This window comes from Aptenodytes forsteri, unplaced genomic scaffold (assembly GCF_000699145.1).
Source record: "Aptenodytes forsteri isolate BGI_AS27 unplaced genomic scaffold, ASM69914v1 Scaffold55, whole genome shotgun sequence".
Taxonomy (NCBI): Eukaryota; Metazoa; Chordata; class Aves; order Sphenisciformes; family Spheniscidae; genus Aptenodytes; species Aptenodytes forsteri.
In genome coordinates, this window is record NW_008796063.1 from 10,699,604 (window position 1) to 10,725,635 (window position 26,032).

Genomic DNA, 26,032 nt, shown 5'->3' on the forward strand with positions numbered 1-26,032 from the left:
CCTTTAGCTTATATTTAATTTGTATTGCTGAATACCTTTCCCTTCTGATATGCAAGGCTTTGAAAGTCCCTTCACCCACCCCCAATGTGCAAACAGAGCCGGCGTTTCTGGGGGTGCTTGTTTTTTTCCTGGGGTTGTAAGCACGGGAGCATGCATTTGCCTTTATCACTGGGAAAAGAAAATCAACTTTAAAAGCCATTTCCCTGTCCCTCCCCGACAGATACACACACTTTTTAGTTTTATCTAATGATTAGAGCGGATCATAAAAAGGGAAAAATTAAAAAATATTTTCAAAAATCCCTGTCTCCTGCCCATTAGTCTCCAATCCTTATGTCAAAATAAATGCAGAATTCAAGTTTTTAGCTAATGCTCTGCTAGCTCAGAACTAGAACTTCCTAAATTTGCCAACCTAAAAAAAGGAAAAAAAAAATTTCGAGTAATTTTGGAATTTAGAAAACAAGAAACGAGTCAGTGCGCTGAGCTACCTATAGCACATCTTTTCCGTGTTTCCCAAATGATTGCATCGCCATGTGACAATATTAGGAGCATTACGCCAAGCTGGAATAATATAAAAACATGTATAAGTGAGGACAATGAATTCTTACAATAGCGGTGACTTGAACTGACAGAGGAAGCCGCGTGCCACGGGACCGGGTGCTCCTGGCTGGCGCGAGGTACGGTGGGGATCGCGGCTTCGTTCTGCGTTTGTGCAGCATCCCGCCCGACGGGGTCCTGTTTGGTGACACCTAACTCCTCGGTGCTATCGCCTGTGCGAATAGTAGATACCCACATGCAGCGTGGCGGCATGTGCCGTTTCAAACTGCCTGGGATCTGGAGGTTTTCTTCTTTATTTCAGACTTGTGAAATGTGGTCGGTGTGTTGTAAGACAACCAGGAGTAATGACGTTACCAGCTGGCACGTAGCCCCCGCTGTGCAGGCAGCCCAACTTCGCAAGTTTAATAAAAAGCCAGGGAGATGGTTGTGTTGGACAAGGAGCCGAAAGCGGGATGAGAAGGGCTTTCCTCTTCTTCGTGACAGTGTCTCATTGTACTCACATCTTCGGGATGTTTCAAAAGAGCCATAAAAGCTGGGATGGTTTAGTACGTTGAGGTGCGGTTCGGTCTTCAAAGTGAATTATAGTGGGTAAACGCTTACCTGTCACTTTTTATCACCCAGCAACTGGAGCTCAGTAAAGAGCTCAGCTTCTCAGTAAACAGGGGCTGGCAAGGCCCTGCCCCACGTACAGCAGCAGTGTCTCAGGAGTTGAGCAGCGGCTGCCCTTGGAAATATTTTTCTGCTTTATTGCTTACCTGTAAGCATGGACACCTTCTGACAGCATTAATTAGCGCTGAGCTAACAGATCAATTTTGATGTTGTATCAAAAAACACGTGGTACCTGAAGATGCTTGAACACCACAGGGAGAAACTGAAGTTGGGAGGGATGGAAGGGGACCAGGCTTGGCATGGAGGACACCAAACACTGGAAAATATGAAGAAGGCTCTGCAAGTGTTGCTTTTTTTCATTTGCTTCCTGAGCCTTGAACTTATTCTTTACAAAAGCTAGAAACTTAAACATGTGAGAGAGAGCGATTAAGCTGGAGGCTGGTACAGCAGGCTTGTGGTAGCAGCTGCCCAGAAGCTACCGTACAGTCTAAATGCCTTTATATGTTCTTGGACTTTGAAGGTGTCAGGCAGATCCTACTCTCAGAAAACGCCCCCCAAAAGTAACGGAAAAGTCCTTTGTTAAAACATTTGCACCCTGGTCTTCCTGACGGTCAGGCATTGCCTCCAACACAGCCTTAATGCAGCAAAACATCAGGTTTGTTCTTAAATTGGTCCCACCTAAGGCTGATCTGTGGAGCTCGGTTTCAATCATATACTTAAAACTGGGTGCCTTGCTGCACTAGAGCCTAAAGACGGGCTCTTTCCTTTCTCTCCTTTCCTTCTGCTCAAGCAAATCTACCGGGAGGTGGCTGGAGGTATCAGACCTGACTGCCACGCGCGGCAGGAAGGAAGCAGTTAGAAATGTGATTTTGGGGTTGTGAGCCCTGCTCTCCACAGTGCTGCTAAATGATTTCTTTCCTTTCCTCGTCTTCCATTTAATTTGTCCATATTGTTCACCTCTTAAACTCTGCTTAATATTTGCCCCCAAAATACTCCTTGCAAGATGTTTGTAGCTTATGTCCAAATGAGAGGAGGGTCTTCCAGGTCTGCTGGAGTCTCGTGGGGTTTTCCCATGCGCACGCCCTCTGTCTCCTTCTCCTTCTGGTCCCTCGCAGGTCCCCTCCACATCCAAAGAGAGGACAGTTGGGGTGCATCAGAGATGCACTAGCCTCTGCTTCTCTGCGAGCAGGGGGTGGGGATTTTTCCCCGTGCTTTGATCTGTGGTATGGCAGCGTAATCTGCTGCAGCTGTGGAGTCCAGGCCAGTTCAATACACAGAGAGAAATCTTGAAAATGGGTTGGGAATTGTTAGCAGACTGAAAGAAATCCAGTGAATGTCAAACTCCAGCAGATGTGGGGATCCCCATTTGCTCCCTTCCTCCTCCTGTGCTCACTTGGACCCAGATACCTTTTCCCAAACTAAGTTTGCATCCTCAAGAGAGCAGGAGCTGACTTCCAAAAATGTCAGCAGAAGCCAAATAATTAGGGGAGAGCGTGTAAAAACAGAGTCCGTCCGAGCATGGAGCAGTAGGGTATGTCAGAGCTCGTCCTGGGTGTGGCCATACCCAGGGATCCACAGCTCTTCACAGCAGGATTATTTAGCGAGCCACCATGGCTCGTTCTCCTTTCGTGGTCCTCCTCAGCAGAGATGAAGCTACGGAGCACGTAGATTTTCGTGCACTACATGCTCTTGTTTCTTAGTACAACTTCATATGAAAACTGGAAAACTCACATGCCAGTGTGGGAGTGGAAGTGGACTTGAAGACAGCAGCAGGGTAAAGATGACTTGAAACGCCCCCTAATTATGAGAGTGGGAGTCTTCTATGCTGAAAAACAGATTTGATATTAAGAGCTCTAAGTGACTTTCCTGTTTGAAAGCTTTATAGTAAACAAAATGTGATTAACTCTCTTAGTGACTCATTGCAGGAAAGATTTTGATTTTCAGTATGGTGCTTTTCTGTCACATACTTGTTTTAATTATCCCTGCTGAATAATAGAGCTTGGTAACAGCTTGGGCAAGGTAGGAGGGCAGGTCATCAAGATAGCTGTCCTTTTTTAATATTCCAGCATTCTTGCACAGAGCCTTTCTTAGCGTCTGTCCTGCCACTGACAGGGCTGCCGGCTGCGGCACATCCTGTGAGATGCTATCAACGTATCCTGTAATTTTAGAAAAGGTTTGAGGGGCAGAGCGAGCTGCGGATGATTCGGGGGGGAGATGAAGCCCTGACTATTGACAATGAGTCTGTCTTGTCCCTGCCTCCCCTGCTCCAGCCCTCGCAGAGTGATGGAGAAGAGAGTGACGGGATCTGCTGAGGAACTCATTAGAGAGTAAAACCGCAGAGCAGCCACCGGTACCCACTGCCCTGCTTTCCCATCCCGCGAGTCTTGTATGCCACGGTGCTTTTATCTGTGCCTTTACGGACTAGCTCTGCTTGGGGTTTTTGGTGGTGGTGCTGATGAGGGGTGTCCCTTTCATGATGATGCTGAGGTGCAGACCTCCCAGGCCAGGGTATTTCTATGTCTGAGCTCCTGGCGCGGAACCATCTGAGCCGTGCGTGGAGCCACCCCCAGCCGTTCCCATTGCAACTTGCATAAGACGACAGCATGCACAAGGTTTGAAGGTGACTCTTTCTTCCGGAGGCTTCTGGGAGGGCCAGTGCTCAGGCTTCAGTGTAGCTCTCAGGGAGTTTTACAGGTCTGAAGGCCAGCAGGGATGTGCAGGGTACCAGCATGCCGCAGGCTGCCCGCTCTCTGGGGAGGGGGCGTGCATCGCGCTGCTTTGGTACCCTTCCTCGTTCCTGTGTTGTGCGGAGCCACATCAGACACCACAGAAACCTTTGCCTTATTGCTGTCTTCCTTATCAATCACTTCTGTAAAATAACGATTACCCTTTGCTATATCTCCTTGTTCATCCTCGCTGGTTACGATGGCGTTGATTTGCTCTGTTGCGTCTCCAGCATTTGCCTCTGTGGGATGATGCTTTTCCTGCGGCCGATAGTTGATGCTGAGAGCTTGTAGGGAGCGTGCTATCTAGCTGGCGTTTTCTTGGTTGGCCACAGGATGGTATTGTGTACAAGTGGCCCTGCCGGGGGGAACACACTGACTTTCATCCCGCTCCATGAGATGTGCCGTGAGGATTTTTGGCTTTTAGTGCCTTAACTCTTCCAGGTTCTCCTGGTTTATTCTTGGCTAAAAATTACAGGATGTAAGTTGTCTGGATTCACGGATTTTGAAAATGTGTAGTAGTTTCTGTTTGCTGTCCTCTTCAGTTAGCATTGGCGTGAAAAATATTTCATTTTTTTATGACTAGGGAAAAAAAGGAAAAATAATTTGGAACAGCACATGGGTGAAATCTGCTTGAACTCAGCAATGTGCCTGACAACAGGTATAATTTAAGGCCGTAAATAGCCCTATTGAAGGCTACTGGGGCCACCCCTATTCACAAAGACATACATGTCTAAACATCACCTGGTACAAGGCTCAGACCAAGAAAGGTGCCTCTTTCCTGTTAAGTTACCTGCCAAATAAGCTTGTAACTATTTTTGTGGATCTTTCTTTGCTTAAGAAAGTCTATGTTGCGTTAAGCCCAAGGCCCAACTAACAACTTATATTGTCTCCAACAGCAGCCATTAACAGATGCTTGGGGAGGAATATAAAACATCGAGTGATCTTCTGGGGCAGCTCCTCGAAGCTCCTGGCAGTCAAGTGGTTAGGGGACTTTCCGGGGAGAGGTCGTGTTCAGAAGTTACCTTGAGCCTGTCCTCTGGGAATGTGTCTAATTCTTTTTGAACACATTTGTACTTTTGGCTCCTATAAAGTAAATGATTTGCTGTTTGGAAAAGTACATCTTCTGTTTGTTTCTAAACCAGCTACTCGATCCTCCCATCAGATTGCCTTTACGTCTTGTATCAGGAGAAACGGTCAACAGTCGTTCCCAGTTGACCCCTTCTGTATCAGTCAGGAGTTACTAGACTCTGCTCTGTCGTCTCTTCTCCACGCTCAACAGCCCTGGGCTCTCAGATGTCGAACAGCCCATACACAGCCTTGGGAACTGGATATTTCTGGATATTTACTTATGAGGTCTGGACAGTTTTGGGGGGTCTTTAACTGGAATTAGGAATTTTTCTTGAGCCCCAAACCTGCTAAACTTTGTTTAATGCCGCAACTGAAGATTTTTTTTTTAGCAATTTGGATGAAACCAATAGGCCAGGATGTGCCATAGTGCTGGAATCTCCTCCTCCTTTGAGCTCTCAGATTTTAGCACTGAAAGGTCACTGGTCTCTTCTTGAAAACCTTCCCTGCTGCAAATGTAAAGAAGCTTGAGGATGCTCCTGGTGTAGCCGGCAATGGGTCCTTACAGAAACTCCCTGTATTTTTCTACTAAGGAAGGCAGGAACATTATAATTAGGGGCAATGTCAGAGGTAGGCAAATACCCCCTAATTGTATGCAGATGATAGAGCTGGTTCAACCTTTTGACTAGTGAAGCTTTCCTCAATTTGGGATGTTGTGATCCTAATCAGGGACCTTTCGCCATACATCAAAGCCGTCAGGCTGAACCCGCATACCTTCAGGCTGGCACGGCTTGATTGCAAGGCTTCCTGCTAGCAGGCTCATCCCTGGCCAGGTGTCTTTCCTGCTGTGGACGACTGATTCCTTTCTACTCTTCATCACTGAGGCAAAGAAATTTAATCCCAATATTACTGCCAGCCCTGGAATGGACCCACTGATTTGGAAATTTCACCCTCTCATTGCCCTGAAATATCAGTGCACGGCAACCTCTGATACCTGCTTATTTCATTGCCAACCTCTAACCTAGGGTGGAGCAGACCTGTCATTAGCGCATTCATCTGTGTTTAGATCTGTCAACTTCCTTCCCCTTCTCCTCTTTTGTTTCTCTAATTACTTCGATTGCATCTCTGTATCCAGCTCAGGGCTGGTGAGGCTGCGGGGTCCCCATCCCAGCCTGTGTCACTGTTTCCTTTTCTATAGGCAGCAGAGGCAGCTTTGCGAGAGGGAGACAATTGGGTCTGGATTTTAAAATTGTGAACACAGCTGTGTGTAGGTCTGCAGGTAACTTTTCAGTCTGCTATACAGAGATGTCCCAGTGGCAGAGCCTGGTTTTTCCTGTTGCTTCTTGATGCTCTGTGCCTCCCTGCCTCGTACCCAGCAATGCTGGAAGCCGATGCTGGGAGCCCTGGGCTGCTCATAGCTGCTCTGCAAAAGCTCAGGTGTGGGTAAGGCGTCTTCCAGCACCCTTTAAGTGACGTGGCATATTCCACAGGGATTTTGTGTCCAATTTTCAGTAAACAGGCAGTGGAAGGAGTCATGTTGGAGCCCTCGTTGTGTTATGTTCCCTTGGGGACAATGACTGGGCCTGGGGTGCAGATGTGGTGGGTCTCCGGGGGGTCATTCCAGCCTCTGCGCTTCCCTGCCGTTACAGGCTCTCCCTGTAGTTTAACCAGAGTATTTGGCATCTTGAGATAATACCTTGACGTACAAGATCAAGTAAAATAAAATATTTGTAACTGTATTTTTTGTCCTTTTTTTTTTTTTTCCCCCAGGGGCTGATTAAAATTCGAGGCGATCGCTGCTGGAGAGAGTTAACTTGCATGGATTATCACTACGAGGTGAGCGATCTGCACATTAAAACTAATTTCTTTTGTCTGCTTTACTTTGGTAGAAAAATTTTCTCTAACCTTTTCTCTTCTGCCAGGCAGCTCTCCGTATTTTCTTTCTTTATCACAGCCTTCCATCTCTGGCAACGCAGTCAATGTCCATGTGTTAGCTTGGTGATGCTATTTTTCCCAACCACAGTCCTAAAAGCCCAATTTCTCTCCTTCCCTCCCCTCACCATCATGGACTGATTCAGGAGCAAACCTGAGCCTCGCTGAGAACTCCCTGTGTAATAGTGCTACAGGAGAGGACCCAGGGGCTTTAAAATTCGAGGCGATCGCTGCTGGAGAGAGTTAACTTGCATGGATTATCACTACGAGGTGAGCGATCTGCACATTAAAACTAATTTCTTTTGTCTGCTTTACTTTGGTAGAAAAATTTTCTCTAACCTTTTCTCTTCTGCCAGGCAGCTCTCCATATTTTCTTTCTTTATCACAGCCTTCCATCTCTGGCAACGCAGTCAATGTCCATGTGTTAGCTTGGTGATGCTATTTTTCCCAACCACAGTCCTAAAAGCCCAATTTCTCTCCTTCCCTCCCCTCACCATCATGGACTGATTCAGGAGCAAACCTGAGCCTCGCTGAGAACTCCCTGTGTAATAGTGCTACAGGAGAGGAACAGAAAGGAGTTTTCCATAGCATTGTGCTGAATGCTTTCTGCTTATGCTTCCAAAATGCGGACATATGTAGACAGAAATAGAGCATCTCAGCGCTCTCCAAGATGCAGAGCACTAATTGTTGGCAATTCAGAATTACACGGTTTTATCTTTTTGACATCTGTTTCAGTGATTACATTGCGTTCTGATTATAAACTGTGGTTTGTATTCTGGCTCTGAGTGTTGTCTCCTCTTTGATTACAGAGAGAGGGAGCTCAGCTTCCCCTCTCTTTTTACCTATATTTTTGCATTTGCGTTTTGTATAAACAGTGTTAACAAAGAAATTGCTGCGTACAGCGACGCTGCACTGGGCGAGCAGCCCTGGTTTAACGAAGGAAACAGTACTGAAGCAGTATTGCCTCCTCCAGATTAACATCGCAGCCACTGAAAACGGCACACTACATTGTAACGCCTCTGATCTATAATCCACGTCCATCCAACGAGCGGGTGAGCGCGCCGCATCTGTTAGCACGAGGCTGCGAAGTCTCAGCCTGGTGCTGCACTTGTCCCGTGTTGGTAAGACCTGGGTACCTCTTCGTGCCTCAACCACACAGTTATTTTCAGCCGGGAGGCCTGAGCTGTCAGTCCCTGGAGATGGACCTTTGGGGTGACATTCTCAGTGGACCTCCATCACGTCTGGAAACCATTTCCCCCTTCCAATTAAAGCTGGCAGAGCCTGACTTCTCTGACCTGCAGAACGTGTTCCAAGGTGTTGCCTATGAATTACTTTTTACGGGGTAGGCACGCTGAGCAGTGGAAACGGGGACGCTCGTACAGGACCTTTGTCTTTCCACCCTTGTGTGAAGAGAATTGCACGTGAGTGCCAGGGGCTACGTTACCAGTCCTGTTACGGGATTGGGATTCTTCTCCCCAAAATAGGGAAAAAGTCTATCAGTTTCCCAGGCACTGACACCTTTATTTTTCGCTCCTGTGACTGAGTTAACTGGTTGCATGTTTTGAAATGGAATTTTGCAGGTCCAGAAAGCTGTATCTGCCTTTTCAGCTTTAATGCTCCTTTTTTTGTTATTATCATTTACTTTTAATGGGGTTTTACCCACTGAATGCAAGGGTGGGTGTTTCACCACCCTTTTTTTAGGGTGGCCTTTTACAAAGGCTGCTGCTTGTTTGGCTCTTGTCAGACCATCGGTGTCCTGCTTCATTCCGAGTAAAACTTTGGATGCAAAGACCCTTCAGTGCTGTTGTTCTTAATCCCGAACACAAAAGCGACTGTGGTAAATTGTCCTTCTTTTTTGCCTGGCAGCGCGAGGGCTCTGCTCCGTGTGCTGCCAGGCACCTGGCAGCAGTCAGAGAAAAGCCAACTCAAAGCAAGCCCCCCAGAATCCCCCGGCCGGCTCCGCTGATGACCCCAGCCCACAACAGTCAGCCTGCGTAATCCCAAATATTTCAAATCAAAACCAGAATCAGTTCTGTAGCCCAGAAGGCTAATTAAGACCATTCCTGTCATAGCCATAACGCAGGATCCCCAGCCTGTGCAAGTAATTGGGAACAGGGGCAGGGGGCAGATCACATTATCAATATCAATTATTTTAATCCGCAGCAAAGAAGCTGCAATAAAAAGAAAATGAAACAGGCCAAACTTTGTCTACTAGCGATAACAGACAAAGGACTGCAATTCACCTGCTGATTTCAACCAGCCAGAGGGAGGAAGAAAAGGGTGAAGCTGAAGATACCTCTGTGAGGGAGGGAGGGAGCTGGGAATCTGCTCGTAATTAGGATGATAAAACTGGGTATTGGACCAGCTCGTAAGTGGACCTGGGCCAAATGTAGTCTGCTGTGATGTATGTTGGCCACCCCAGCTCTCCTGTTCCAGTCCTGAGCTGCAGTCCAAAATCTACATGGGCTTCTCTGCCAAGAGAATTAATGAAAACACATGGCCTCCATCTCTCGCGTGGTGAGCGCACCCTGGACTATTTATTTGTAGTAGAACCAGCAGCTATGCTCGTGGAAAATAACATTTCCACTTTTGTCAGGAATCGTCTATAAAATAGTAAAATGTTGTTATGGCTTGGGTAATTAAACGGAGCATATTTTTCCTCCCTCTTTCCTTTCTAATGTGCAGGGCCTTAATCCCAGCCTTTATAGAGAACTGTTCCTCAACTGAAGACTCTCTGTTTAGAGGGCTTACGATCTGTGACGCTGTGTAATTTGGAGAGGGAAATGGCAGAACGCATGGTTTACATAGGAAAGGTATTTTCCTACCAGCCTAACGCTCCTCTGATCCCTGAGGAGTAGATGGGCTCCAGTAAGTGTGGAAGAGAAAGGCAGACACTGATGGCGATGAGAAGACTTTGCTACACCACCATACACAGCCTGGCACGTGGAAACTGTCTGGAGGCTGGGGTGAGGGCTGGGGGTAGAAACACTCGGCAGATTAATCGTGGCTCTGGGTGCCAGGAGTCCCAAACTCTAATCCTAGCTTGGCAAGACACCGCGAACGGGGAATTTAACCTCCTTCTGCATTAGTTTCTTTGCTAACGTGGCCAGAGGCTCCGAGGTAGGTGCATACGTTTGCACCCTGGTGCGCGCACAGGTCAGGGCTCCTGATGCCCGTTGTGCCCCGGAGCTTCACGTGCAGCGACGTCCACATTAGCATGTGAAAATGGACATGCCTGGGTGGTAACTGGCAGGTGAAGTCCTGGGGTCTGACATGCCATGGGCTTTATTTATCATTTATTGGGTTTGCCGTCGTTTCACTGCTGGCTGTGGTTAGATGGCTTGTTTTGCTATAAGAAGTCCCAGTAAAAGGGAGGCTTTTGCTCAGTGAAACCTGTTCCTGATGCAGTTAATGCGGAGGGAAGCTGCTTCTGGGTTTTAGGTCTGTTTGTCATCATGATTATTAAGCATTTATCTACTGTGTACACAATGGTTTACAAATATGCGTGCAGTGGTTTGCAGACTGGAGCTAGATTTCTGCTTCCACTGGAGCGCATGGCACGGATCCCACGGCATTCGGCAGCATCCCGCTCGTTGGGCGAGACAGAGCAGCCTCGGTTCCCTGCTTGTGTGAGCGGAGAGACGTGGCCGAGCGTGTTCCCCTGCCCCTGCCTGTCCCTGCCTGCTCCAGAGGGCATCCTTCCCCCCCTGCAGAGTGCAATAGCTCCCTCCCATAGCCAGGCTCCCATATGGACCAGGGAAAAAGTCTGCTACGGAAGGTTTTGTGCCACTTGAGGCCATTTCTGGAGCTTGTACAGCTTGCAGGACATTGCCCGGGCATGGGCTGGAGCAGCTTTCTAACTGCTGTTAGTAGGTACCAAGACTGCAAGCCAGGCATGGGATCGGGGAGCACCAACCTGCTCCCCAGGGGCCTCTTACCATTCCCTCCTGTGCCAAGCTTTATCTGGCCCAGGCTTTGCTGATTCTGGGTGTGCTGCTTAGCTGGCACAAGCACAATGTCTTAACATGCTCCAAATGGAGCAAATCCTCTTGTGCAAGACCCGTATTTTAAAAGCTCCCCACCAAACCTGCAGCTCTCCAACCCTTGCGCTTACACTGCAGAGCACCTTGCAACCATATGTCTTGGCACAGGCCAGGTTTGAGTGGCACGGGCAGGAGATGAGCATTTCTGACCTGCAGCCAGTCCAAACGGAGCTCGTGTTTTTGGATGCCGGTGGTGGTCTTGGCAGAGTAGTTAAGCGGATAATCTTAGGGGTTTAGAAATGGGGAAGTCCTACATGGTCACATCCATTGCATCTCCCCACATTCCAGTGCAGAAGTACTCCCCGTGGGATGCAATCCAGTGATGCATTTTTATAATGGCTGCCAAAGTATTGTTGCTTTTTAATTACAGACAGATACCTTGTAAAATTCAGCCACCAACTGGTAGGAACAGCTGCCGAAGCAGCTGCTCGGGCAGGCGAGCGCGCGGAGCGGAGCCCCGCTGGGCGTCCTCCTCCTCTGCCAGCTTTGCTCTGAAGCTGCGCGGGAGCTGTTAAACACATCCAGGGGGCCCCTCGTGTCCCGGTGGCCTGTCCTCGGCTGGGACGGTGCTGGGTGAAGCTCAGCAGAGGTGCGAGCCATGGCCTGCACCAGGCAAGGAAGCTGTGGCCCTTCCGCTCGCTACTGGAACAACTCGTATTTTATATTTTTAATTCTAAGATAATTTTTTTTAAGTGGTGTTTTGAAGGGAATGCCTTTTATCTAAGAGTTTCTCAATGATTGGCATCCTTTGCTGCAGAAAGCCAGGCTAGGAAGGCAAACTTACTGCTGAGACAAAGATGAGGCAGAGGGATAAAGGGAAAGGAAAACAAAAATCCGCTCCCGAAGCAACAAAATCTTTGTCAGCATTGGAAGTAAGACCGGGGATTTGCTTCCCTGCTGTGGAGTTATCTGTAGGTGCTCGGGATGGGTCGGTTGCCACAAAGCAGGAAAGTTTGAAGGACTTTGCTGAACCAGCCTCTACTTAATAACTGAGCCCCGTTTTAGTTCTGAATTTGTCAGGGCTGCTGAGAAAAGCTTTGTTCTTTACGTAAGACGCTTTGCAGCCACAGAGGTCACTTCTTCTGATTTGTACAAATTGTCACTAATTATTCTGTAACTGTTTTTCTTAAATAGAGGCTGTCAATCAGTGCTCCAGCTTCTGGCGTACAGCAGCTCTCCAGTTCCTGGAGAAGCTCTCCAGAGCACAATGTCTTTTGTACCTAATTAGGGGCTTGCTGACTGATAGCTGTGCTGATAAGGATGAGAAGGAAGCTCTAACTGCTCTTGAACTGCCTCTTGATTTCTTTTCTCCCTTTTCTTCACTGTATTAGACCTTGTTAGACTTTTCATCTAGCTTTTTCCAACCTATTATGAAACAAAAATTAAAAAATATCTAGCAATTCATTTTGATAAATCAGAAAATGATCTGCTTTCATGATCCCCGATGTCTCAGGATGGCCTTTATTCCAACAGTTTGCATTGCTGGAAGCAAAAATGTTCCTAACAGGGAAGCAGGTACGCAGATCTCGCGCTCAAAATGTATGTTTTAAAGTTACAAATTAATATGAGGGAAACTGTGCTGAATTAAACAGAAAACAAGAATATTTAAAAGGAGTGACCATGCAAAGCATTTTGGAGATCTTTTTAAGAACATTATAAAATATTTATGTAGCATCCTAAGTTCACAATCATTGGCCCTTTACAGAATTTTCTCCATTCTGAAGACAATAAAGGTGAATCCTGGCAGGACTGATGGTCACAATAATGAATTATTAAGGCCAACAAAATGTATTCCCAAGCTGTGGCTTCACTGTGGAACTCCCAGGTCTGGCCTGGCTGTGGGAGCTCAGGTTTGACAGGTGGGCTTTCCAAAACTGATGTCTTCTGGGGGAAGCACAGATCTTCCCCTTCCAACAGCCACCAAAGGGAAACCAAAGAACCCACCCCGGTGTTTCTGGCACGGCGTGGCTGAGCTAGTTGGTAGGCACCTTTCCCCCTTGCTGGTATGAAAGGGTCTGATTTTGTTTCATTGCATGCAGAATAACTTGCACCTCTGCTCCTTCCTTCGTGCAGGGCGTGAACTTGCACAGTTTTGCGGATGGATTTTGCTGGTTCCCCTTGGGACAGGAGGTACCGAGTTGCAGCAGTTGAATTACCGAGGTCAGGGCTGCTTCCGAGTCCCGGCACGTGTGTTATCAGATGAGGTTTGCTGCAGAATTGGTTGAGGCTTGGAGGAGGGACAAGATGCAGCCTTGACGTGGGGAAATTGTACAGATTTTTCCAAAAGCGTTTGAAAAGGGTGTGGAAGTCTAGCAGTCCGTGCTTGGCAGGGCCTGGGGTGAGCTCAACGCTGCTGGACACGTGGCTGTGAGCCCAGGGCGACTGCCTGCCCTCAGCATCTGGGAGGGCTTTAAGAAGTGACCATGGGATTTGGTAGACATGCTGTGGGTTTCTGGAGTTGCTCGCAGCCTGTCGTTACTTGAGACAGTAAAATTTGTACTCTGAAAGCTGTGTTTCTATAAAAATACGAGTGAAGTGAGTTGTGATCCATCTCTGCCCTCACTGGACAACTTGCCCTATAGAAGCCAAAGCTGCTGTTGATGAATCCTCCATAAAGAGAGCAAGGCAGAGGAAACGCGGTTCTGCCCATGGTGAATTATAAATGCAGTTTGTTTTCATCTCCTGTTTTAAAAGCAAACTGTTCTTTAAGTTAAGGCGACTGGTACCAAAAGGAAGAGCATGCTTGTGTTCAGCTTTTTTTTTTTTTTTTTTGCCATTTGGTCATAAGTTTTGAAAAACGACCTTTTCAGAGGCATAATTGAAAAACCAGTTGTCCTCATTCACACGTATCGAAGGGCTGCTTAGTGTGGATTTGAAGCTGAGGATTAGGTGCTTTCTTCTGGTTTTTGGTGACTTGCATGATGTCAGTGCTAGCACTGGAAGAAGGGCCAATTCCTGACCTTGCCTGTGATCAATTAAGTAACAAGATCCATCATAAGGTAAGTGCATGAAGCAATAATATTGGCAGATAAATGTCAACATGACATCAAAAGCTTATTATGCTGTATCTGGATTTTGTATCAGGCTGCTGCAAGAAGGTCTCTATCTGAGACAGGTTTTCAGATGAATGCCAGGTGCTCTGTGTTGGATGCAAGACATCTTTGAATGCAATTTGCTAGAAATGTTTGTTATTCCCAACTTTGGGCTGGGCTCTGTTGTTCTAACAATAGTTAAATGTGCACATCGCTTAAAAAGAGAGGGAACAAATGCTTTTAAAGGCGGAATTTGTGCTCAGCTTGGGAAGATAGGTATTGCTAGGCTTGTACAGGTCGGGTTTACTGGCAGAAGCAGAGATTCAGTGACTATATAACTTCCAGCTGAGCACTTCTCGGAAGGAGGCCCGGTTTTCCAGAGTTTGGGCGCTGGCAGCGGGTTCTGCTGCAGATGATCAGCGCTTCTGAAAATGAGGTCTGAGCTCTCGAAAGCTGCGAAGCAGTAAATTTTCGGAAGTGTAACCGTCCTTGTGGAGCTGCAATTTTAGAAGACGTAATGATAAATATTGGCATTTATGCCCAGTCATGCTGCTTTTTAAAAAGTGAAAAGGAATACAGGTCTTCTGCAGTCAAAGGATGCTCCAGAAGAACTAGGGCGATTAATAACATTGGACCTTAAGCAGAACAAAAGCAGATTTCTACTTGCAGGGACATGGTAGGTGATATTTTATTCCAAGCAGAGCAGGCAGGGAAGCTGCTTTGCAGAGTCATGCACTCGTGAGAGCGTAGGTTTACTGTCAGCAAGTGTTTGGTCCAGGGGTCTGGCTTGTATTACCCTGAACAGCAAACATGACAGACGAATGGTAAATGGATTCCCAACCACCTCAAAGTCAGCATCAGTTCAGCTATCGTCTTCATCAGGACCAGGATCCTGGCAGTGAATTTAGGAGAAGGGGGAGGAGTGTCTGGTCAGGGAACTATCGAAATAAAAGGTAGAGCTGCAAATCAGCATCATAAAACAGACCCAGCATCTTTGGCCCAGGCTCAGGAAACCACATACTACTGAAGTAAATTGGACATAAGCAGGTGCTGAGAGAGAAACTTTCAGAATAGCTTTAAAAGGAAACTAATGGCAGGAATTGGAGGGATGGGATAAGCACGCAGTAAGTGATCCCTCCCAGACGCCAGCTACCATGGGCAGCAGAGCGCCGGTTTTATTTATCTCTTTGGTGCAGTTCAAGAGCTGCTTTTCTCTGTGCGTTTCTTCACCAGAAGTAACTGTATTAAAACAATCAAAAATAAAGTGAGCAACCTCTGTGATTCTCACTTTGGTATAAGCCAGGCAGGTTAGTGGCACCTGCCACTTGGGTCACCCACCGCTTCCCACCAGTTGCCCCAGCTTTTCCCTGATTTCCAGCAATATTAAAACAAAATAAGATAAACTAGCAAAAATTTAGTGGAAGTGCCCCCCAGGGAACTTTCTGTTGTGAGCCTTTTGAGGTTTTTGAAGCGTAGGAAGACATTATCCCTCCCCACTGCCGGGATCAGCAGCAGAACTGTCAGTCACACGCTATAAATGCATTGGGAATATGCCAATAACGTTTTCAGCAGTAATACAATTCCTCTTCCTGGATTCTTTTCTGTTTTTCTTAAGGATTTGTTTTAAGCCTGGTGAAAGCTTCCTGTACAACTATTGGATTTCATCTCTTCGTTACACTCTCCCACTGTTTCAAACTCGTTTACAGACCACCCAGGACCCTCATCACTTACCTTAAAGATTCTCCTCTTTTCTCTTCCTCCCCCCTCCACCCATTTGGTCTTTTTCAATCCTAATCAGATTAATCCTTACAACCCACTTCGCAGCCACTTAATCAGCTCTCCATGCTCTGACCCCGTACGTGGCTTTTATCCTGCTGGCCAGCTTCTCCAGCGGACAGGAACGATGGAGCCCATCGCTTCCCTCTGCCTACCAGGGGCTGTGGGGAATAATCTACTGCTCATGAAACGTTCAGGACCCAGGGGATTTGTCAGCTTTGAAGATAACAGAGGCAATGCTCCGATAATTATTTAAATTGTGGATTTATGAGCTAGTTAATGGTGTGTTTTAAGAAATCTGCGAAGAGAAGAAAGATGACAAATTTCAGTGCTATCTGGAAGACAGAAACGAGAGGGGAAAATGGTAGAAGAAAATTTAAGAGCTTTCCAGTCTTTCCAAGTAACATGTCTGTTATCTCTCTTGCTTTATGGACAAGAATTGCTCAGTTGGCCTCCCCGATATGGTGTCAGCAGCTCCTCTATTTCTGCTACGGCATCTTGGTCCTCCAGGCTCCACAACCACGTCTACCAGGCAGGACTGGCTGCCTGGCCCGGGACCCTCTGCTGTGATGGGGCAGCCTCGACACCCAGCTTGGGACTTGCTCAGACCTTGCCCAGAGCCCTCACGCAGGTGTACCCACCCCTGCATACTCCGAATGGTCAAAACTAGTCTCCATGGCAATAAGTATACTAATTTTTTATCATCCTTCGTGGCATGCATGGACATTAAATACTGCTTTTTCTGGTCTCCCGCATAGCAACATGCCAGCTGCAGTCTAGGGAGAGCTGGTCTTCTCATCCATTCCTACCTTCCCCAGTGTTTGTAGGGGATTAACCATCATTCCAGTTCCCTTGCTTCGGAGACCTTTGGGATGATGCAAACTTGGTGTCTGCAAAATTTAGTGCTCTTCTTTTTCCGTAGTGTTTGCTCTCAACAGTCCAGAAGTCTAAGTGAAACTGAAACTTGAACGCTGCGATTTCACGTAGTATCAGCTGCAAAATGGTGTATGCAGAGCTCCAACGTACAATTAAATTATCCAAAAAACAGCCTACATCCTTGCCATCTGCTTTTCCAGGGAAAGCAAAATAACTACATGCTTTTAATTGCAGATAGAGTTTAAACAAATAGGGTGTTGGTTTACAAGCTGGTGCTCTCTTCTTTGGAGATCAGATTACATTTTTATCAGATTATGAAAAAGTGCTACTGTTTCATCTCTTTGACTATTAAATGTGTTAAATTGTTTAATGAATTTTCACATAATAGAGAAGCCTGTCCTAATTTAATAAGTAAAATATTGAATTTGTTGCCTACAAAATAGCAGACACAAAAAAGTTCTACTGAAGAAGCTGCGTCCCCAGTGGTGGGTGCGTTTGTGCATCTCTTCTCCGCTGGTCTCTTGCCAGGATTTTCTTACAGGAATAACCGTAAGAAGCTATTCCACTTCTCAGTTTAACACTGTATTAATTATTGCAGGCACCAAAAATTTTAAGTTCAGCTTGAAGTTTTATTTCCACGGAAATGTTGGTCTGTCCAGGAGAAGGACCAGCCAGCGGCAGAATTTCATAAGTAGTAGAGCCCTTCCATTCGCTGGTAAAAGTTTGAATTATTTGCATATCTTCTATTTACATTTAATTTATGCTGTTTCCATGCAATTCTCTGTGTTTTCCAACTTTCTGTGTTGAACATATACTTGATTTGAATTGCAGCACACAGGTAATGTCACTTAAGTAATGAGGGGGCTGATGGCCCAGTACAGTTCCCATACACATTTCCCTTCCTACCGTAGATCTGGAAGAATTCCACATATTTCTCCAATAAGGTTTTTTTTTTCTCTCTTGCAACTATTACAGCGCTCACAGCAAGCCTCGTAACTCCGTAAAAAGACAAGTACAGCGTTAGGATGGTGCATGAATGAGTTAATAGTAAGTCTCTGCTGTGGTGTTTTGCTCCAAAGTCGTGTGCGCCAAACTGACCTTTAATCTTGGAATATAAATCACTTTCCAGTCCTATTATTTGTAAAATCCTACAGGCTTGCAAATGCACAAAAGAAGCCTTTGTCTCTTATTAATTTAATTTATAGGTTAAAGTTTCAAATCAGTGGCAAGCAAAAGCTGATTTACTATTCACTTCAGGAATTGCCGTTCTGGAAAGCACGGCATTTGCTAGACTGCCTCGAAATTGTGCTATGTAATTAGGAGCTTCTGTAATTATATATAATGTAATATAATTTGCTTATCTTTTTTGGTATGTATTATACATAAAAGCTGGGAGGGTAACTCAATGTGGATTAGCTCTTTCAACCCTAAAAACTCGACAGATCAATAAAACCACTGGTTTTTGTCTTATTCTATTAACATTGTGGCAGGATCAATGTTTTCAAGCATTTGAAGTTGCTGCCCTTTTCTTTTACGTATAGAATCATCCCATCATCTCTTGTACAATGCCATTTGTGCTGCAACAAAGAATAGCCACTTCTGTGATAAAATTCAGAGAAAAGCAGTACGGAGCTTTTTCCCGCCAGTTAAAAACAAGACAACGGTTTCTATTTTTTTTTTATTTGGTTTAAGCTATGAAATTCCCGTGTGGAGTCAGATGTGGGACACTGGTTTCTCTTCCCAGAGTTAGGAGTGTTCCCATCTGCACTTCAGACCCATTTCTTCCACTTCATCGGAGCAATTTTGTAACCAAGTTTTCTAGTCTGTCTCAAAATAACTTGAGACAAAGAAATGAAACTTTTTCATAACCGTGCTGTCATACCACATTCCAGGGTAAAAGCTTTTGCCTGCGCAAGGTGCTCACTAGAAGCTTTTACCTCTTGACCAATTTACACGGAACAGTAGGGATTGTGAGTTGTTGCCCTTGCAAGCATTATGGAAATATTTGTATTAAAAGTGGCATGTATCGTACTCATATTCATGAATTCACTTATCTATATTTTCCAAGGATCATATTCTTCCTCTTCCCTTTCAGCCTGGCCGTCTCGATGGCTAAAAGGGGTTTTATTGCTTTAGCATTAATCAAGACATTTGACAGAGTTGAACTGGATCCTGTCCAATTAAACTGAGACAATATTGAATTTCTAACTGTCATGTTGGATCCATTTGAATGTAACACAAGCTTGTCAGTCCCTGCAATCAATACATCGGTTTAATAATCCCAGCCCGAGGTGAATGAATGCCCACCTTTCCCCTGCAGCCGTGGACGGTGAGTGAAGTTTAGTGGAGCTGTGCCTGGGCTGTGTGCTAGGGTTTCCCATCAGCTGCTGAGGGCACTGAACAAAAGCTCTGTGGGACAAGCAGGGAGAAGGGTTTTTTTCTCCTCTTAGAGCCACGTTCAATGGTCTCGCCTTCCTCAAGGAACCTGCTAATATCTGGAGTCCTGCTGCTGGTTCCCCTCTTCCCCCAGGCTCGGCACTCCAAGCTGTTGGCTGCCGTGGTGAGTTGGGACCAGCGACCCTTTTTCACCCACGTTTCCCCTTAGGAGTATAGATATAAGGAAGAAATACTATTTTTACGATTTTTTTATGCTGAGGGTGGTGAAGCACTGGCACAGGTTGCCCAGAGAGGTGGTGGATGCCCCATCCCTGGAAACATTCAAGGTCAGGTTGGACGGGGCTCTGAGCAACCTGCTCTAGTTGAAGATGTCCCTGCCCAGGGCAGGGGGGTTGGACTAGATGACCTTTAGAGGTCCCTTCCAACCCAAACTATTCTATGATTCTGTTGCTGCTTGCTTAACTTCTGGGTGTCAGGCCATCCCCGCTCACGCAGAGGAGAGTGTGGGGAGACATTAACCAGCAACTGCTGGAGCTAAGCAAATTCTGCTCTGCAAATACTACTATTAAAGAGCATTTATTGAAATATAAAATGTGAGTTGGCTTTAATACCCACTAGTCTAACTGCATTGCTTGCCACAAAGAACATGTAGGTTTGTTGGTAGCTCAAGGGCCTTGCAACAGTCCTCATCTCGTTTGACAAGATTTCCTGTCATCCGTCGAAGGAGTAGAAATAGTATCCCACGCAGGAGGTGGCCCACACTCTGTAGGAACTGAGCTCGGATTGGTAAGTCCTTAAGGCAATAGTTGCAATTAACAGTTTGCAAGCAGCCCACAATGGAAATCTGCTTGAATGTGTTACCCTTGGCCCCGAGGCAAATAAGTGAAATATTTTAATTCAAGGAGTTAATTGCAATTTTAGCAGCCTTTCAATACCGAGTTTGGCAGATGATGTGAAACGCTGCCCTGCTGTACTCTAAGCCAAACGACTAGGAACACCGGCACAGATGTTGAAACCCAACATGAGCAAGAACAGGCTGGGAATGTTTCTTGACTCGTTATGTCATTCATTAATGATGTTTTAGTATTGCTGCCACACTTTAAGTTGCTGCAAATCACCTCTAAGGGTATTTCCAGCAACTACAGGAAGAGCCCCATGAGCAGATAGCGTGGTCAGATCCTGAGATCTCTAACCATTAGTTGCCAGCTCAGAGTGCCGTCTCCCTTTGCCCTTGTTCACCGGTTCTGTTGGTAAACAGAGCTGATGGATGTTTCATAGCCTGTTCCTCCTTTTGAACATTGAACCTGAACTATCTGAGTGCACAAGAGATTGACAGGAGAGAGCAGGAGCCAAAGAAAACTGCAGTAACCTCTTTTCTCTGCCAAAAGAAGTGAAAGGATAATGTAGCATGTAGTTATCAAAGGGTAGTTTTCTCAAAGCCGGTCAAACCTGACTTTCCTAATTGAACTTTGGTTTTATTATAGAGAGAGCAACTTGCTTTTGTAACTTGCTGAGATTAAAGTTCACACGAGGGTACCTCTCTGAATTCCTGCACCCTGGTCTTGTACGCTGACCTTGGGTTTGGGTGCTGTCATTAGGGAAACCACTTCTTCCAGCAGTTCTTGTGCCAACCTTGATTCTACCAGAGGATGCTTGGGAAGGTCCTACAGAGATTATCAAAGAGAGACTGAGGGTGCCAGGGGGAGGATCAACACCTGAAACCCTCCAAGGGGAGGCAGCTGACCCCTCTCCATGTCAGGGTGCCGCGGTTTGCTCCCGGGGCTCCTAAAGGGACGCTCTTCTGCTAAACGTGTTTTCCTTCTGCCAGTGGTCCCCACGCAGTGGCCTTACGGGGCAGGAGGCAGTTGTGAGGGGCTGGGGAACTCACTGTTTCTTGGCCAAATCCTGCTGGGATGCTGCTTGTAAGAGGTGCTGAGCATTTCCAGCAGGTTGATCCCTTTGTTTCCCAGAAACCTGCACACACAAAGTTTTAAAAGGGCAATGCTTTAATTCTTTAAGCCACTAGTCTGAATTTCACCACGGTCTGTGAATTTGTCCTCATTGAGAATTTCCTTTAGAAGTTTTGTAAGAAATGTAACGAGAAATATGTCTTTAAAAAGCAGTTTTTCTCCATTAATGCATTTCGCTTTGCAAAAATATGTATTCCTCTGTGTATGTTTGTGTGCAATTTTCATCAAGTTGCTCCTGCTGTACATTTTCCTAACCGCGAGCAGGATCTAACAGTGCTTTTTATAACTCCCTTTTGCAGTTATCCGTGCCAAATATGCAGCAGCAACACACGTGACCCGACCCTGCTACCAGCAGACGAGCGTTAGCTGATTACCTTGGGGGGATGTAAAGGCCAGCAGTAGTTAACAAACATGGCCGGTTAGCTGCTTAAATATTGGGGATTTGCTTTCTATTGTTTTATTACTCCTGTAAGTCTCAGCAGTATGATTAACATCAAACCCATTACTTTCCTCGTTACTGTAATGAGTTTATCAAGCTGATGGGCGCGGGCGGAGGGGAGTTCCCCGGGATGATGGAGTGCGATGCTGCGCGGCAGTGAAAGCCATGTGTGTTGCGTTACGCAATTAAATGCAAAACTTTCTCAGCTAGAAAGTACTTCTGAGATTTGTAGTTGATGTGTTTCCGTGTTTGTGGGACAGCTGTAGGTAAAAGGAAAAGGTGCTGTCAGAAGGACTGTAAAAGATCAGTACGGGGCGGGGGGGGGCTTTGTTGCCTTTTTTTTTTTACTTCTGAAGTTAAAGATCTTCTAAAGGTGGCGGTTAAGCAGCTTTTGAGGATTTTATCCATGGCTTTGTCCTGTTTAGAGTCTTCGTATCTGTACCCCATATGAATTACTGGGTCTTGCTCTTCTTCCTAGCTAGAATAAGTGACGAGTAACCCAGCACGAGGGTCAGGAGGCAGGAGTGGGACCCTGCAAGGCTCGAAGGGCACGAGGGAGAAGCTGAAGTGCAGGAGCGGGTATTTACTTTACTCCTTGCTCGGCACCGTCTCCTATTTTGTCTGACGAGGATGAGCCCAGGTTTCATTCTATGCGATTTGCCTCCAGCAAATCTCAGAGGAGCTCGTGCCAGGCTTGAGACCTTTCAGCCTATCTCCCTCTGAGAGTACTTTCTTTGGGCAATAATACGGGCTTTTAGCAGGGTTGCCTCTACATCAAGCGTGGTATGGGTTTAATTTGCTAGTTAAGATGTTACTGACTTCTCCTAGATTTCTAATGTTTCCTCTTCTACGAAATCTTATATGTCACCTATACGGGAGCCGTTTTGGCTGGGGGTTTTTAGGAGAGCACTCAGGAATTTCTTACTGTTTCTCTGGCACTTTAGTTCAATTTACACTATACACTAAAGAAATAGTTCTCTTTAGGTTAGGATAGGTTACACGCTCTCCTCCGTGGAAGAACAAAGGACTGTCTGTTACAGCATGCACGGTTATAAGTTGGGAGGTGATGCTGCAGACGGTGAGGATGCAAGATGGGATTTTGTGGGTGTATTTCACATTTAGGGGGTTGATGAGCAATGAGAACATTGCAATAAAATAGGACACAAACAACCCCTTAAATACTGGAAATGTAGAAATACATTCGATGGTTAAAGCGCAGGGTGTTGGCTGCATTGTTGTTTTCTATAGGGACGCTGTAGCAGCCCTTTGTGGTTTGGGGAGGCTGGATCCTGTGGTCCTCGCTCACTGAGAGGGGGCAGCTGGGTCAGGCGAGTCGTTGCTGCCCTTAGGCTGTATCGGTGCCTGCGAACAGCTCTGCCCTCCTCCGAAGGCTGGACGGACTCCTCCACCTCTGGCTCCGTGGAGTCTCTCGATGCTGAGCTTAACTTGCATCTTTGTACCAGGTTTGGGCTTTTTTGGTACCAGGTTTTGGGCTCAGCACTGCTGAGGTGCTGGTCTAACACCGTGGCTAAAGGCGATAGCCAAAACTGGGTGAAATCACTTCATTTTTTTGTTAGCATCAGTCATTTAACCAGATCTTCATGAGGAACATTAGGTTTTGCCTTCCCCCAAGTTGGTCCCCGGTGTACTGCACCTTTTGCTGCATTTTCGGTCACGTCCTCTCCAATGGCTGCAGGCTGATGGAGCCCATCCTTGCATCTCGGTGGCAGGGGAGCCCTGCGTAGGGCGTGCTTTGACATTCCCAGAAGTGCATGACATAAAAGCACTATATAGCCATAACTGTGATGTCTTTTCATGCAGACTTCTAGTCCACCCCATTTTTAGAGCCCGTTGGAGATGCGCTCCGTGGCCTGGTGTTCACGTGGCTCTGGTGCATGCAAACCTCTGCACAGTAGCAAGCCTTGACCTGTCTTGCAGGACTTTTCACACTGGGAAAAATGAACCCCCATGGACCCTTAATAGGTGTTTTCATGTTTGGTTTAAGGAGGCTCCACAACATGCTGGTTTTATGGGTATTGCATTTGTGTGCACCAGAGCTGGCTTTAGGGTCCCTCTGGGATGAATGGCCCAGTTACTCCCCCAGTGTTTTCTTCTAGAAGCTGTATTTAGAGGTAAAGCAGCTGTAAATTTGTGTAATCTCTCCTCTGCCATCAGACACTGCTGCTGGAGTATAGGATTGAAGGCCACAAAAAAGCTAGGCAGTGATTTTTACGTTGGAACAGCGGTTGAAATGATGACTTGAAGTTTGTTTCTCCTGCTGTTAACATAACCGCTGCCTTTGACCTCGAAGAATAGCTAGAGCAGTCCTGGGCATGCACTGCTGAAGGTGTGGAGATTCCAGCACCTGATACCGTGCAATGAGAGTTGACTTCTTAGATCTCCTCCTGCTCCTCTTAGACAATTCCAGGCCTATGCCCTTACTCTGTACCTGTGCAAACATGGATTTTTCACGGATTTTTGAAGGGGGTCTCCCTGGACTCGGAGACCCAGATCCAGGGATTTATTCTAGAAGGTCATCCACATGATGACCAAAGACCAAAAGCCATCCAGGGTGTGGTAGTCTGTGTAGTCAGTTGGGGAGGCAGGGAGAGAAAGACTCTGTCTGTCTGAAGCCAGATGGGTACACAGAGCTCAAAAATAATTGCCAGCTTTGGATTTCAGTAGAGCATCGGACTTGACATGCTTGTTCTTAAGGGGAACTTCCACCGGCCTTCCTTCGCCCGTGGCTCCAAGAGGAGTTGTCCATGTATCTAGTTGCCACTTTCTAAGCCCCTCTTTCTTGAAGATGATCCCCCCCTTTGCCAGCCGGTAGATTCGAGCCCAGCCTGCCCGAGGTAATGCCAGACCTTGAGCTTCTGTTCTGCAGTTCGTAAAATGGCTTAGGAAAGAGTAAGCACCATCAGAAACATGAGATGGGTTTCGTTGTGGAACCAAGAGATGATACGTGTCTGATGTATGCTGTATGAGTACCTGCCAGAAAGGCGACAGCCAGGTGCCGTGGGAATATTTGATTTTTAGCCAAAACACACTCTCGTAAAAGCATCTTGGGAAGAATTCCTTGCAGCGTGCATATGTTCATCTTGGTTCTGAGCATGCAACGTGCTGGCCATCAGTGTGTCCAGGGGAACTCAGTCAGATGTCAGTGGGTAGTAATTAACTCGCCATTTAGCATTGTACATTTTTAATGGTTTTATGGCTTCTGAGAGAGCCCGACTCTTGGATTACTGGTTTTTTATTGTAGTCTATTAAGAAAGCTTGCTTCAGGATTTGGTTCTACCTGTTGAAAGAATTTATTATAAAGGATATTGAGAGCTTTGTCTTGTTTCGTTTACAGATTTCACGGGATAAATTGTATCCATGTTAGGGGACCATGAATGTATGTCTATGACACCAGCTGTTTTTGATAAACTATAAAATGGCCCGTCTCAAGTAAATTAAACACAAGTTTTACGAAACAATTATGCATCGGCCTTTTCATTCCCTTCCCTCAAAGTTTGAATTTAATTTTATTGCTTGAGATTTAGCAGAAATTTAATACTTTATCTTCTTCTGAAGAGTGAACCACCTCTCCGAGGCCCAGCATTCCTTTGGCTGTACAGCATGGATTTGGGGTTCCAAGCACAGCTTACATTTTGCCAAATTTAAGTTACTCTGTACCCAAGCTGCCCAAGTTTATTGGATGGTTAAAACTTTTGAAGTTTGCTCAAGAATGTGCTTTACGTTTAGTTGCATGGCAGGAAAGATTCCTCCTTTTTAATTTTTCATTTAAAGCAGCCTTTGGTCAGAAAGCCAGGCTCAACCAAGATGTCGTGAGTCACTAATCTTTCAAAATGCTGGGTTAGGCCTGCAGAGGTATCTGTTTATTCAGTAAGGATCCAAGGCTTATCTTTATTGAAAGAAAGTAATTTAGAGCCACCAATGCAGCGCTTAGTCTTGTGGTTATTAGATGAGCATCTAATCTGCTCTGCAGTGCGGATGCGGTCCTCCAACTTTACTAATGATAGGAAATGCATTAATGTCTGTGGGGCTCCGGTGTAATAAATACTTCCATGTGGGAGAGTTTTGACAGTTCAAGGTAGGAGTTTTACGGATGTTTGTGCATAAAGGCATCCACGAGCTCAGGATCATTTAATGTATGATTGAAACAAAATATGATCGGTGTTGCTGGAGAAGGAAAACCTGGCACACAGGTGGAAGCGGAAGAGGGTTTAGAGGGTGTTGTGGACATGGCTGAAGCCCGGGGAACCCTGAGGTACCATGGCATTGATGTCATGGGAAATGTGGCATGTCAAGAATATTGAAATGGAATGTGGTGGAAGATGAGGATGCGCAGAGGCAGATCTGTAGGAAACCAGGCTTCGGAGCTTCAGCTCCTGATGGCACAGCTCTCATGGCTTTTGGCACTGTTTGCTGCACACAGCGGATCTGCATCCCAGGAGAGAAAGCTGGGAAGGAGGCTAATACTGTTGAAGCATTCAGCAGATGCACCCAGGAGCTACCTCCTGGATCAGACCATGGCCTGAGTCCAGAGATTGGGCTGCTTCACACGTTGCAGAGCTGCTGGCTTAGGCTGTCTCTAGGAGTGCCGTGT

At 46.2% G+C, this 26,032-nt stretch overlaps 2 protein-coding genes across 2 annotated transcripts in view; both read left to right on the forward strand.

Moving 5' to 3' along the window:
* The window catches only part of LOC103905026 (lipase maturation factor 1-like), a 73,542-nt gene extending 66,683 nt beyond the window's left edge, over window positions 1–6,859 (forward strand). The window contains exons 4-5 of the mRNA XM_019473954.1: window positions 6,726–6,791; window positions 6,845–6,859. Coding sequence (XP_019329499.1) covers window positions 6,726–6,791; window positions 6,845–6,859 — 81 coding nt within the window. The remainder of the gene's footprint in view (window positions 1–6,725; window positions 6,792–6,844) is intronic.
* Window positions 6,860–7,098: 239 nt separating this feature from the next.
* Window positions 7,099–26,032, forward strand: part of LOC103904923 (lipase maturation factor 1-like) — a 130,232-nt gene continuing 111,298 nt past the window's right edge. The window contains exon 1 of the mRNA XM_009286473.2: window positions 7,099–7,157. Coding sequence (XP_009284748.1) covers window positions 7,140–7,157 — 18 coding nt within the window. The 5' untranslated portion in view covers window positions 7,099–7,139. The remainder of the gene's footprint in view (window positions 7,158–26,032) is intronic.